The following is a 12,936-nucleotide window of genomic DNA, read 5'->3' as shown; positions in this document are numbered from 1 at the left end:
CTTACCAGGCAACTGTATAAATTTAAGAATACATTCTTCACATTCTCGACAGACCAATTGCTATTTAAGTATTTGGTGAGCACACATTTTTAAACCAAATATACTACTTTAAAAAAAAATTAAATAACATAGAAATTACCAATGTTTTATGGAAATTGTAGGATAGATTTTCCTTTCAAGGCCCCTGTTGGGTCCACTTACAGGCGCAGTGTAAATAAGGTGCACTTTGCCAGTATGTAAACTTACAGGCCCTTTTTCTCAAAAATCTTAGGGCGGCCCCGGAACTCCCTGGTCCACAGTGGCCCCAGGCCCAGTCAGCATAGTTGAAGAAGTGTTGTGTGGCACTATCACCGTGCTCAATAGAATAGATTCAGAACAGATCTAGCAGCTCAAAACTGGGCATCCATGAGGCGCTGTGGGCCATTAGCAGCAGCAGAATTGTATTCCAGCACAATCTGTAACCTCATGGCTCGACATATTCCTCACTCTACCATTACCAACCAGCCAGGGGATCAACTCTGGTTCAATGAGAAGTGTCGAAGAGCATGCCAGGAGCAGCACAGGCGTACCTAAAAATGAGGTGCCAACCTGGTGAAGCTACAACTCAGGACTACATGCATGCTAAACAGCGGAAGCAACGTGCTATAGACAGAGCTAAGCAATTCCACAACCAACAGATCAGATCAAAGCTCTGCAGTCCTGCCACATCCAGTCGTGAATGGTGGTGGATAATTAAACAAGGAGGAGGCTCTGTAAACATCCCCATCCTCAATGATGGCGGAGTCCAGCACTTGAGTGCAAAAGACAAGGCTGAAGCGTTTGCAATCATCTTCAGCCAGAAGTGCCAAGTGGATGATCCATCTCGGCCTCCTCCCGATATCCCCACCATCACAGAATCCAGTCTTCAGCCAATTCGATTCACTCCACGTGATATCAAGAAATGGCTGAGTGCACTGGATACAGCTAGGGCTATGGGCCCCGACAACATCCCAGCTGTAGTGCTAAAGACTTGTGCTCCAGAACTAGCCGTGCCTCTAGCCAAACTGTTCCAGCACAGCTACAACACTGGCATCTACCCGACAATGTGGAAAATTGCCCAGGTATGTCCTGTCCACAAAAAGAAGGGCAAATCCAATCCAGCCAATTACCGCCCCATCAGCCTAATCTCAATCATCAGCAAAGTGATGGAAGGTGTCATCGACAGTGCTAACAAGCGGCACTTACTCACCAATAACCTTCTCACTGATGCTCAGTTTGGGTTCCGCCAGGACCACTCGGCTCCAGAAATCATTACAGCCTTGGTCCAAATGTGGAAAAAAGAGCTGAATTCCAAAGGTGAGGTGAGAGTGACTGCCCTTGACATCAAGGCAGCATTTGGCCGAGTGTGGCACCAAGGAGCCCTAGTAAAATTGAAGTCAATGGGAATCAGGTGGAAAACTCTCCAGTGGCTGGAGTCATACCTAGCACAAAGGAAGATGGTAGTGGTTGTTGGAGGCCAATCATCTCAGCCCCAGGACATTGCTGCAGGAGTTCCTCAGGGCAGTGTCCTAGGCCCAACCATCTTCAGCTGCTTCATCAATACCCTACCCTCCATCATAAGGTCAGAAATGGGGATGTTCGCTGATGATTGCACAGTGTTCAGTTCCATTCGCAACCCCTCAGACAATGAAGCAATCCGAGCCCTCATGCAGCAAGACCTGGACAACATCCAGGCTTGGGCGATAAGTGGCAAGTAACATTAGCGCCAGACAAGTGCCAGGCAATGACCATCTCCAACAAGAGAGAGTCTAACCACCTCCCCTTGACATTCAATGGTATTACCATCGCCGAATCCCCCACCATCAACATCCTGGGTATCACCATTGACCAAAAACTTAAGTGGACCAGCCTTATAAATACTGTGGCTACAAGAGCAGGTCAGAGGCTAGGTATTCTGCGGCGAGTGACTCACCTCCTGACTCCCCAAAGCCTTCCCACCATCTACAAGGCACAAGTCAGGAGTGTGATGGAATACTCTCTACTTGCCTGGATGAGTGCTGCTCCAACAACACTCAAGAAGCTCGACACCATCCAGGACAAAGCAGCCCGCTTGATTGGCACCCCATCCACCACCCTAAACATTCACTCCCTTCACTCCCTTCTCCACAGAATGCACTGCAGCAACTCGCCAAGGCTTCTTCGACAGCACCTCCCAAACACGCGACCTCTACCACCGAGAAAGACAAGGGCAGCAGGCACTTGGGAACAACACCACCTTCACTTTCCCCTCCAAGTCACACACCATCCCAACTTGGAAATATATCACCGTTCCTTCATCATCGCTGGGTCAAAATCCTGGAACTCCCTTCCTGTGGGAGAACCTTCACCACACGGACTGCAGCAGTTCAAGAAGGCGGCTCACCACCACCTTCTCATTGGCAATTAGGGATGGGCAATAAATGCTGGCCTTGCCAGTGACGCCCACATCCCATGAAGGAATTTTAAAAAAAAGAAGCCCTGAAACAGCCTAATTTTTCCTCTTTACTGTGCCTTGGAACTGAATATTTTTCAGACACAACAAAGAGGAATAGCAACCATAGCATTTTAATCTTTAGTTAAAAAAGCAGCAGTGCACCTTTCTAGAAATATCTTCATCCAAAACCTTTTTGGTCATTGAGTGAATTGATTGACTGTCCTCTTCGTTCTTCATGTCCTCTAAACTTAAGTTGAAATGAGGCAGTTTATGGGCCATTTTCCCCTCGGAGAAGTTTTGAAGCAAGTTAATTAAATATTGACCCCGGCTGTCATATGGAATAACCTTTTAAAAGAAAGATCACATTAAGCAAATGTAATACTCTAGGTTATTACTCTATTCGTCAGTGTTTCATATTTGTATAATTATCCCCATTTTCTGTCTCTAATTGGACTCACATTCAATCTTTGTGTTAGTACAATCCATGAGTTAATATTATTAAATTTATACATTTGTAATATGATTTGTACTGCTGTTTCCTTGTTCATGTTTTATCAATGATATTTTTCATATGCATGGCATTGTTCAAATGAAAGATATACAATAATAATTGGTGAGTTTATTATGAGCAAAAAGACAATGGCCTCAAACTTGCACAGGCCATGATCCTGACACCTACGCTGGGATTGCACCCACAGCTGCCCTCCAGCGCTGACCCCACCAGAGTTTGAGGTTGGGGGAGGGGGGGGGCGGTGGGAAGGCCACATATTCTGAATAGAGCCAGTGGGTGCTCGTACCACGAGGGGTGCATTTCAGACTCCCACCTTGCTCCATTGGCTCGCAACTTTGGTGGAACTTTCCTGATCTGAGGGGATGTCGGGTCTCAGCCCCTCCCCCCACCTCGGAAACCAACGGATCAAGACCTCAGAGGTCCCCTCTGTCAGGGCAGCTTTAAAAATTAAATAAAAATCCCCCAACTCCTAATCTTTGAGGGTCCAGGACCAGACTACGGCTTGGACTCCCACCTTGGTGGGGTTCACTTGCACCCTTCAGTAGGCTAGTACATTTCTTCTCACTCGGCATATTGGCCTCAGGTCATAGGTGGGTCCATGTGAGGCGAAGGAAGTGGGAGTCCCCAACATAGGGACAGTCTGCCCTCAACCCTACCCCCTCTTTGTCAGTGGCCATGCATGGGGCAAGTGGAGACTACCCCCCATTCAAGGCCAATGGAAACTTGAGTGCAAGGCCAGGGCCCTGCAGTTCTGGGTCCCATTGGAGTTTGCAGTCATTCAACTGAACTCCCATGCGATCTATGGTGGGAGTCCGCCAGAATGTTTGAGCAATTTTGAGTCCATATCTTGTTGATAGCAAACACTCAGGATACCCCACATTAAAGTTTCCACTTAATTCACCATGTCATAACTAGGACAGAAGAGGGTTGCTTCAGGGACTGATTAGGAACAGTCAGCATGGTTTTGTGAGAGGAAAATCATGTCTCACGAATTTGATTGAGTTTTTTGAAGGGGTAACCAAGAAGATAGATGAGGGCTGTGCAGTAGACGTGGTCTACATGGACTTTAGCAAAGCCTTTGACAAGGTACCGCATGGTAGGTTGTTATATAAGGTTAAATCTCACGGGATCCAAGGTGAGGTAGCCAATTGGATACAAAATTGGATTGACGACAGAAGACAGAGGGTGGTTGTAGAGGGTTGTTTTTCAAACTGGAGGCCTGTGACCAGCGGTGTGCCTCAGGGATCAGTGCTGGGTCCGCTGTTATTTGCTATTTATATTAATGATTTGGATGAGAATTTAGGAGGCATGGTTAGTAAGTTTGCAGATGACACCAAGATTGGTGGCATTGTGGACAGTGAAGAAGGTTATCTAGGATTGCAACGGGATCTTGATAAATTGGGCCAGTGGGCCGATGAATGGCAGATGGAGTTTAATTTAGATAAATGTGAGGTGATGCATTTTGGTAGATCGAATCGGGCCAGGACCTACTCCGTTAATGGTAGGGCGTTGGGGAGAGTTATAGAACAAAGAGATCTAGGAGTACAGGTTCATAGCTCCTTGAAAGTGGAGTCACAGGTGGATAGGGTGGTGAAGAAGGCATTCGGCATGCTTGGTTTCATTGGTCAGAACATTGAATACAGGAGTTGGGATGTCTTGTTGAAGTTGTACAAGACATTAGTAAGGCCACACTTGGAATACTGTGTACAGTTCTGGTCACCCTATTATAGAAAGGATATTATTAAACTAGAAAGAGTGCAGAAAAGATTTACTAGGATGCTACCAGGACTTGATGGTTTGACTTATAGGGAGAGGTTGGATAGACTGAGACTTTTTTCCCCGGAGAGTAGGAGGTTTAGGGGTGATCTTATAGAAGTCTATAAAATAATGAGGGGCATAGATAAGGTAGATAGTCAAAATCTTTTCCCAAAGGTAGGGGAGTCTATAACGAGGGGGCATAGATTTAAGGTGAGAGGGGAGAGATACAAAAGGGTCCAGAGGGGCAATTTTTTCACTCAAAGGGTGGTGAGTGTCTGGAACGAGCTGCCAGAGGCAGTAGTAGAGGCGGGTACAATTTTGTCTTTTAAAAAGCATTTGGACAGTTACATGGGTAAGATGGGTATAGAGGGATATGGGCCAAGTGCAGGCAATTGGGACTAGCTTAGTGGTATAAACTGGGCGACATGGAGATGTTGGGCCGAAGGGCCTGTTTCCATGTTGTAACTTCTATGATTCTATGATTCTAGTCTCTTAGGGCCAATCTTTTCATTATGCCTTTTCCTTGAATAACCAAAGCACAGAGGATTGTCTTAAAATAAAGGAATCATGCTTAATGTTTGTCTGGGAAGCAGGCATTGACCTGCATTACCCTTTGTTGATGATCACTGACCACCTGCACGTTGATGGAATAGAACCCAACAGTTCACAAATATCGTGGTATTCTATATAGGAGCCCCGACGGCTACATGGGTGCCATCAATAATACCTTGAACTTTGGGGAATCTTACAATCTGTGTCCTCTCATTCTGAATGTATTAACCCTAGTGAGCAACGTGTCAGTGATCTATGGACTGTGGATAGGCTGATTGTTGCTGATGTCCTTTGAGATAGCTTGGAAGTAGGAAGTAGGTATAGTAACCTTCACTGCCATTGGCAGTGCCATCCTTGTGGTCAATGTTGTCTACAGGTCAGATTTCAGCAGATGGCACAACTCAGTCACTGCTTCCTTGGTAAAGCAGAGCCAGTGAAAGCAGCTGCTTGAACGTGTGAAGGTGCCTGGGTAAGTACACTACGGTGCAAACAAATCTGCCTCGCTTCCATGTTTTGATCCTCTTCTTCCTCCTCCAAAAAACTCAAACATAGAGGAACCACCATGGTAATTTCCATATTCAGAATTTAGATTGCAGCAATCAAATATACAGCTTTAAATGCTCACCTCCTGTATGGCCAGAACTTTACTTGCCTTGATCATCCATTTTATGAGTAAGCTGAGTGCACAACACAGTTATTGTGAGAAGAATGCAAAATCTCACAAGGACCAATTTGCACCTCATTATGATAGTACTCAGTATTTAAATAAAGCTCTCGTACATTTTGTGCAAGAATACTTTAGACCAGCTGGAAACGAGTGCGCTGCATGATCGAGTGAGGATCAGCCAAAATGGATTCCCATCTGTTATCCTGGCCCTCACATGGAACTGATTCTGCCAGCCAGAAAATCCATGCTATGTTGCATTTTCTAGTACCTATTATGCTAGCAGTAATAAGCTCAATATCCTAATGCACAAATTCAGTGCAATAGTGCACAGAAGCCACTTGTCTGAACAGCAATTTGACAGCATGCAATAAACTTTGTGCATTACTGCTCTATAATCCTCCATTAGCAAACCATTACAGCTAACACAAACAGTAATTTCTGTACACAATCACTGAATGTTTCAGTTATCATTCACTGTACACCCATCTCTCAGGAATGATCTTGCATTTGTGCATATTTGTTAATGAATGCCTTTAAGCAATAGTCTAATTATATCCATAGGTTCATAAATACCTTTGAGGAAATAAAAGTTTCGAGCTTGTGTAAAAGGTCAACATCCTGTCCAAAATCCACGTTGTAGCACTCTTCAATCCAGGCCTGCAGTAGATCTAAACTTCGGTTGCACACCTTGATGCAGTCAGCTGACCTTTTTTGGTTCACACTGGGAATTGTAAAAATAATTTAGTTTAGTTCCTCATATGTAAAAATGTTGGTTTAAAATTAGCAATAGGGCTGACATTACATTACTAGATTTTCACTAGCCACTAGGATAAAAACTAATTAAAGGTGTCAGTCAACAATCATTCAATACATGTTTTATTGGGTGCTTTCTCCCTGGCTTGAATCACACTCTGGATGCCGAGAGAGCTCTGCTGCAGGCTGATAAACTTTGAATGTTTTGAAGGCATGTTGGGAGTGTCGATTTTCTCAAAATTAAAAAAAAGAGGTTGACCCAAGTGACTTCCAAAGTACTTTTAAAATCTGGCTTGATGCCACACTGGAGCTGCACTCCATGTGATGTCAAGTACATGCAGTATAAACAGCAGTGTGATATTAAGCCGAGAGGGTACCACACTGCTTCATTTGGGAATCAGACCTGGACCTAGCTCCAGAGTTATACTGTCACTTTTTGACATTGTTCTATTTCGCAGTGACACAGAAGTGACTGCACAGCTGCAATCTTAGTGATGGACAGTTCCCTCCTCTTTGATGTTTGGATCTTTTCCTTGCGGCCTCTTGTGACATTGTGGCTGTTATCTTGAGGACAGCTCAGCTACAATGGCCTAAAAATGGGGAACTGAGCTCTCTTAGAATATCCATAGATATCATTTAGTGGCTTGGCTTCCTGAACCAGCTCACATTAGTTAAAAATATGTACAATGTAAAAAAAACGGTTTTCAAAAATCTCATTTCAAGATAAGGCAAACTAGCATTGAAAACATGAACTTCTGAACATTCTTCTCCCTGCGATTCCATCCATCAGGTATTAACTAGTACTTTCATATTCTATACTATTATAATTTAATTATCACCCCGTACCAAAAATAAAAAAGTAAGAATCACTCTCAGATATTTTGCTGACATGTTTACTTAACAGTAACCCGAATCATATCACTTAATCTGGTAATGTTAGACACTTTCCAATATAGCATAAAGACACAAATGGTAACATTAAACAGAGGAGTCCTGAATTGAAAAGATATGCTGTAATTTATACAATACCTGATATCAATGACACTGTTGAATCTATCTTTCAGAAACTGGAGGAATTCACAGGGTGATGTGAAATAGCGAAAGGTATAAGAGAACTGCTGAACATAGCCTTCTATCACTGCATTACTGTAGAAATAATGACATCTGTTAATATACCTATGACATTAAGCAGAAAATAGCTTTAATTGTAGAAAAATAAGAAAAAATAGAAAAATCTCAGTGTTCAATTGCAGAAATGAAAAGTGCCTTTCCCGCAAATTATGGGTATTTGCTGTCTCCTCCTGGTTAAAAATAGAAGTCAAATCAAATCTTTCTGACCCTCCTTATATACTTAAATTACATTTTTCTTGATCAGTTTTGATTGTGGTTCTTCATATAACACACTTGGAACCAATTCTAAACAATTCTCAATAGAATTAGTTTATAAGGAAAGGCGGATGGGATTGAAGTAAGTGGAAACTTCCATTGGAAGAATGAGGATTACAAGACAAATAATTGAGCTTTCTTACTTCAATCTCAGGTATTCTCCTGTAAATAGATAACTCACACCAAGGGGAGATTTCCTCTGTCAGCTATGTGTAGCAAAACTGAAAACCTATTCCTTATCAAAGTTTTTACGATTTTGCTACATATAGCGCACAAAGTAAATTTCTCTCACCAAAGCAATTTTCTTCTTAAACGTGAAGAGCAGCAAAAATTTTATCATTGCACTTGATAGTCAACAGAAATGGCTGATGATACAGTAGGTAACAGCACTGTGGGCCCCAAGAATACAGACCATTATTGAGGAAGCTAGAATAGAATGTTAGGTAAACATGTAGATGGACCAAGTAGATGCCATGGACAGTGATATGGATCTAAAATTTATCTTGAGATGGAGATTACTCAAGACAACCTTAACAAAGTGGATAGCTCATGTAACATAATGAAGCAGTAAATTCCGTTACTGGGTGCACATATCGCTGCTTAGAGATTGATCGACCTAAAGATGCTCCCTTGTATGACAACCTGTGATTGAAATGTTATCTTAGTAAGCCCCACAATTCTGACTTGTATACACGAATCAAATGCAGCCAGCAGACAAAGGGGAAAAGGCCAGTGTTTAACCCACGGTGCCACCCAGTTCCTCACATCTGATAATTGAGTTTGCATATGCAAAGTCAGATCTCATTCTTTGTCCTACAGTCCGTTTATATTAGAAGGAACTGATTCAGATAGAAATGGTTCAGTTTGTTTTAGGTTCCAGTACTTTGGAATCCATCCTGCTAATATTGCAGGATGGATTTTATAGCCCCAGCAGCAACAAATGTACAACTGCACATGTAAAACCTCTGCATGCACTGTCCTGTAAAAATCATAATCATGACTTTCATTCTTTGGTCGAGAACTATCCCTCCAGAAAGGCAAACTAAGTGAGTTGAGCAACCAGCTGACCTCTGGCGAGAAATGACTGTGGCTCACTTCACCGTTAGCAGACATTTATGCCAGCATTGATGCCAGCACAGTTTGGGGAAGACTGTATCTTAAGATGACTCTGTGTTCCTCCGTTGGCTATTTTAACAGAGGCTAATGACAACAGCAGCATCACCTTTTTCTCAATACATTACAGCATTGTTTCTGAAATCAGGGTTGCCATGAGCAGTAGCTCTGAAATTTAAAGGCACCATTAGATGTTTACTTCTCATCTAATTTTAACGTGTCAAAAAGGAAAATTACATTTATATTTAAATGCGATTTTCAAAGATGTGACAACACTGCATTATCCAAAAATAGCTGCAAGTACTGCTAGTTTGTGGAATTTTGCTATTATACATTGTATAACTATATATAATGCTATATCTACTCTGTTCAGCTGACATGAAATTTAATGAGCTCATCCTAATTTAGGATTCATTAAAATCAAGAACTAAATTGGACTGGCTAACATAAATCTATGAAAAAGAATTTGAAATATTCCTTAATTGTCCAAATTAAGAAACATTGCCCAAATTTATAAGAGAACACATTACAGAATCTCAGCAGACCTGAGTTACATCCTACAAGTGGGCTAATGTGATCACTCATGACTGACAAAGTCACAAAAGACTTTTAAGCAGCATAAGTGTCAACCGTAGCTCAGTGGGTAGCACTCTCGCCTCTGAGTCAGAAGGTTTGTGAGCTCAACATCATTAAAAGGGGTGGAGGAACAGAGAGACCTGGGGTATAATCGTTGAAGGTGGCAGGGCAGGTTGAGAAAGCGGTTAAAAAAGCATATGGGATCCTGGGCTTTATAAAAAGAGGCATAGAGTACAAAAGAAAGGAAGTTTGATGAACCTTTATAAAACACTGGTTCGACCACAACTGGAGTATTGTGTCCAATTCTGGGCACTGCACTTTAGGAAAGATGTGAAGGCCTTAGAGAGGGTGCAGAAGAGATTTACTAGAATGGTTCCAGGGATGAAGGACTTCAGTTACGTGGATAGACAGGAGAAGCTGGGGTTGATCTCCTTAGAGTAGAGAAGGTTGAGAAGAGATTTGATAGAGGTATTCAAAATCATGAAGAGTCTAGACAGAGTAGATAGAAAGAAACTGTTCCCATTGGCGGAAGGATCAAGAACCAGAGGACATAGATATAAGGTGACTGGTAAAAGAACCAAAGGCGAGGAAAACCTTTTTTACACAGCGAGTGGCTATGATTTGGGATGCACTGCCTGAGGGGGTATTGGAGGCAGATTCAATCATGGCTTTCAAAAGGGAATTGGATAAGTACTTGAAAGGAAAAAATTTGCAGGGCTATGGAGAAAGAACGGTGAGTGGGACTTACTGGATTGCTCTTGCAAAGAGCCTGCATGGACTGGATGGGCCGAATGGCCTCCTTCCGTGCTGTAACCATTCTATGATTCTAAGTCCCACTCCAGAGATTTGAGCACAAAATCTAGGTTGAAACTCGCAGTACAGAGGGAATGCTGCACTGTCTGCCCTCTCTGATGGACGTAAAGATCCCACGGCACTATTTCGAAGAAGAGCAGGGGAGTTCTCGCTGGTGTCCTGGCCAATATTTATCCCTCAACCAACATCACAAAAACAGATGATCTGGTCATTACCATATTGCTGTTTGTGGGACCTTGCTGTGTACAAATTGGCTGCTGTGTTTCCTACATTACCACAGTGACTACACATCAATAGTACTTCATTGGCTGTAAAGCGCTTTGGGATGGTCTGAGATTGTGAAAGGCACTATATAAATGCAAGTCTTTCTTTCTTATAATAAGTTTGATATATCATATAAATGTTAAAATTAATCTGAAAAAGAATTATGTAAGTAAGTAAAAGACCTGATATTCTTTTGCAGGTGGGTTTCGGTGCGTCTACAACATTGCCTGCCGATCCTTACCTCATCGCCCTGCCACTGAGGCTTGGCTTCTCAAATGCAATCCTTGTCAGCTTCCCAAGCCCTACCCTACATAAACTCCAATTTGTCTAAAACTCCATCACCTACATCCTGTCCTACACAGTGTCCTGCTCTGCCATCACCCCTGTCCTCACCAATGTTCATTGGTTCCCCATTCTCATTGCTTTGAATCAAAATCCTTATCTTTGTTTACAGATCTCTCCATGGCCTCACCCCACCCTACTCTACCCCTGCAACCACTTCTGCTTTGTGATCCAGTCCATGTCCTCCATTCAGTCTTCAGACTTTGGACCTGTGCATCCAGCATCAGCCAGCTCAGCCCTACTCACTGGAACTCTCTCCCTGAACCCCTTCATCTTGCTACCTTTCTTCTCACTTCACAAACTTCCTCAAAATGTATGTCTTCCAACATGCTTCTGGTCATCGCCCCAAACTCTGCTATTACTGCTTGCTATTTGTTTTTCCTCAATTATGCATCCTGGAACATTTACTACATTAAAGGTGTTATATAAATGCAAGATATGTTGCAGGCAGTGGGAAGTTATTAGGAAATTGTGTGCCAGGTTTATGAGGGTCAATTTTTCTCTCAGGTCTGCACCCAAGTATCAAGCAAGCAGAGTGCACCAGAAATGTGCACCCCCATTCCCGGTCAGAGTCATTACCACAGAGTGGACTACACCAGGTGCCTCTGGAGCTCTGCTATTGGGCACATGCTCACAACTTGGAGGAAGCGCTGGTGCTGCAGAAGGCCTTGAAGGTCTCTTTAAATCTATCAGCCACAGAAATACAACGCAGGGTCCAGGAACGCCAGTTTTTTTGTAGGGGCAGCCTGTCCCTGAGTTGCAATCAGTGGAAGTGGAGGAATGCCAGTTGCAGGCCCAGCGTTCTTAATTGACTGTGAAGCACTTTGAGATGTCTTGATGCCAGAAAAGGTACCATAGAAATGCAAGTTCTTCCTTTTCTTTATTTAATACTCAGAGTAATATTCCCTGCTATGCGCCATTCACCTGCTGTAGAGGTAAGCCATCAAACCCACTGCTGTGCCAGCCTGAAGTACTTGTGTTCTCTTCTTGCTATGGCTCTGATCAGCTTTTAAAGAGCGGAAGGTGAGGAGAGAATTGCTATCGGTAGATTTGAGGTCTAATGTTTTCAACTGGAATGAAGAGCTGACCAGCGAAAGAAGCAGAGAGGAGTTCAGGCCCCACTGCTCCATTTGCAAAATCTAGAGAGACCAAAAGTACCATTAATAACATTCAACAATATCTGCTAGACTATTTTAACTGTAAGTAAATAATATGAAGAAAAAACAGCTTATTTATAAAACCCTTGTTCCAGAAAACAAAACTCAATGGGGGGAAATTTAACTCCCTCTGCCCAACTGGGCAGAGGGGGAAGGACAGTTAAAATGGAGCAGGACACTTACCTGCTGGCCTCCCACCCCTATCCCACTGACTGCAATTTTAAATTGCAGGTGCTAAGGATACCTGCCCAAAGCCAGCGGGGTCCTTCTTTAAATATGCAGATCGGGTCCCGATGATTTGTATGCAGAAAATATAACAAAAATTAGTCAGCATGGATTTCTAAAAGGAAGGTCATGTTTAACCAACCTTATTGAATTCTTTGAAGAAGTAACAGAAAGAGTAGACAAGGGCAATGTAGTGGATGTGTTATACATGGACTTTGAGAAGGCCTTTGATAAGGCGGCATGTAAGAGACTCATGACAAAGATGTGGAGCCAAGGATCAGGTAACAGAATGGATTGAAAGATGGCTACAAAACAGAAAACAGAGAGTAGGATTAAGGGAAGTTTCTCAGACTGGCAAAAAGTGGGA

At 42.9% G+C, this 12,936-nt stretch overlaps 1 protein-coding gene across 1 annotated transcript in view; it reads right to left on the bottom strand.

The window, feature by feature from the left end:
• LOC137340111 (kinase non-catalytic C-lobe domain-containing protein 1) overlaps positions 1 to 12,936 on the bottom strand; it is a 181,570-nt gene that overhangs the window by 41,295 nt on the left and 127,339 nt on the right. Inside the window, exons 20-23 of the mRNA XM_068002426.1 lie at positions 12,112 to 12,326; positions 7,723 to 7,839; positions 6,514 to 6,661; positions 2,615 to 2,797 (exon numbers count right to left, since the gene is read on the bottom strand). Coding sequence (XP_067858527.1) covers positions 2,615 to 2,797; positions 6,514 to 6,661; positions 7,723 to 7,839; positions 12,112 to 12,326 — 663 coding nt within the window. The remainder of the gene's footprint in view (positions 1 to 2,614; positions 2,798 to 6,513; positions 6,662 to 7,722; positions 7,840 to 12,111; positions 12,327 to 12,936) is intronic.

Source organism: Heptranchias perlo, chromosome 21 (assembly GCF_035084215.1).
Source record: "Heptranchias perlo isolate sHepPer1 chromosome 21, sHepPer1.hap1, whole genome shotgun sequence".
Taxonomy (NCBI): domain Eukaryota; kingdom Metazoa; phylum Chordata; class Chondrichthyes; order Hexanchiformes; family Hexanchidae; genus Heptranchias; species Heptranchias perlo.
Note: the sequence above shows the minus strand (reverse complement) of the source record. Positions and strands in the feature narration are given on the sequence as shown.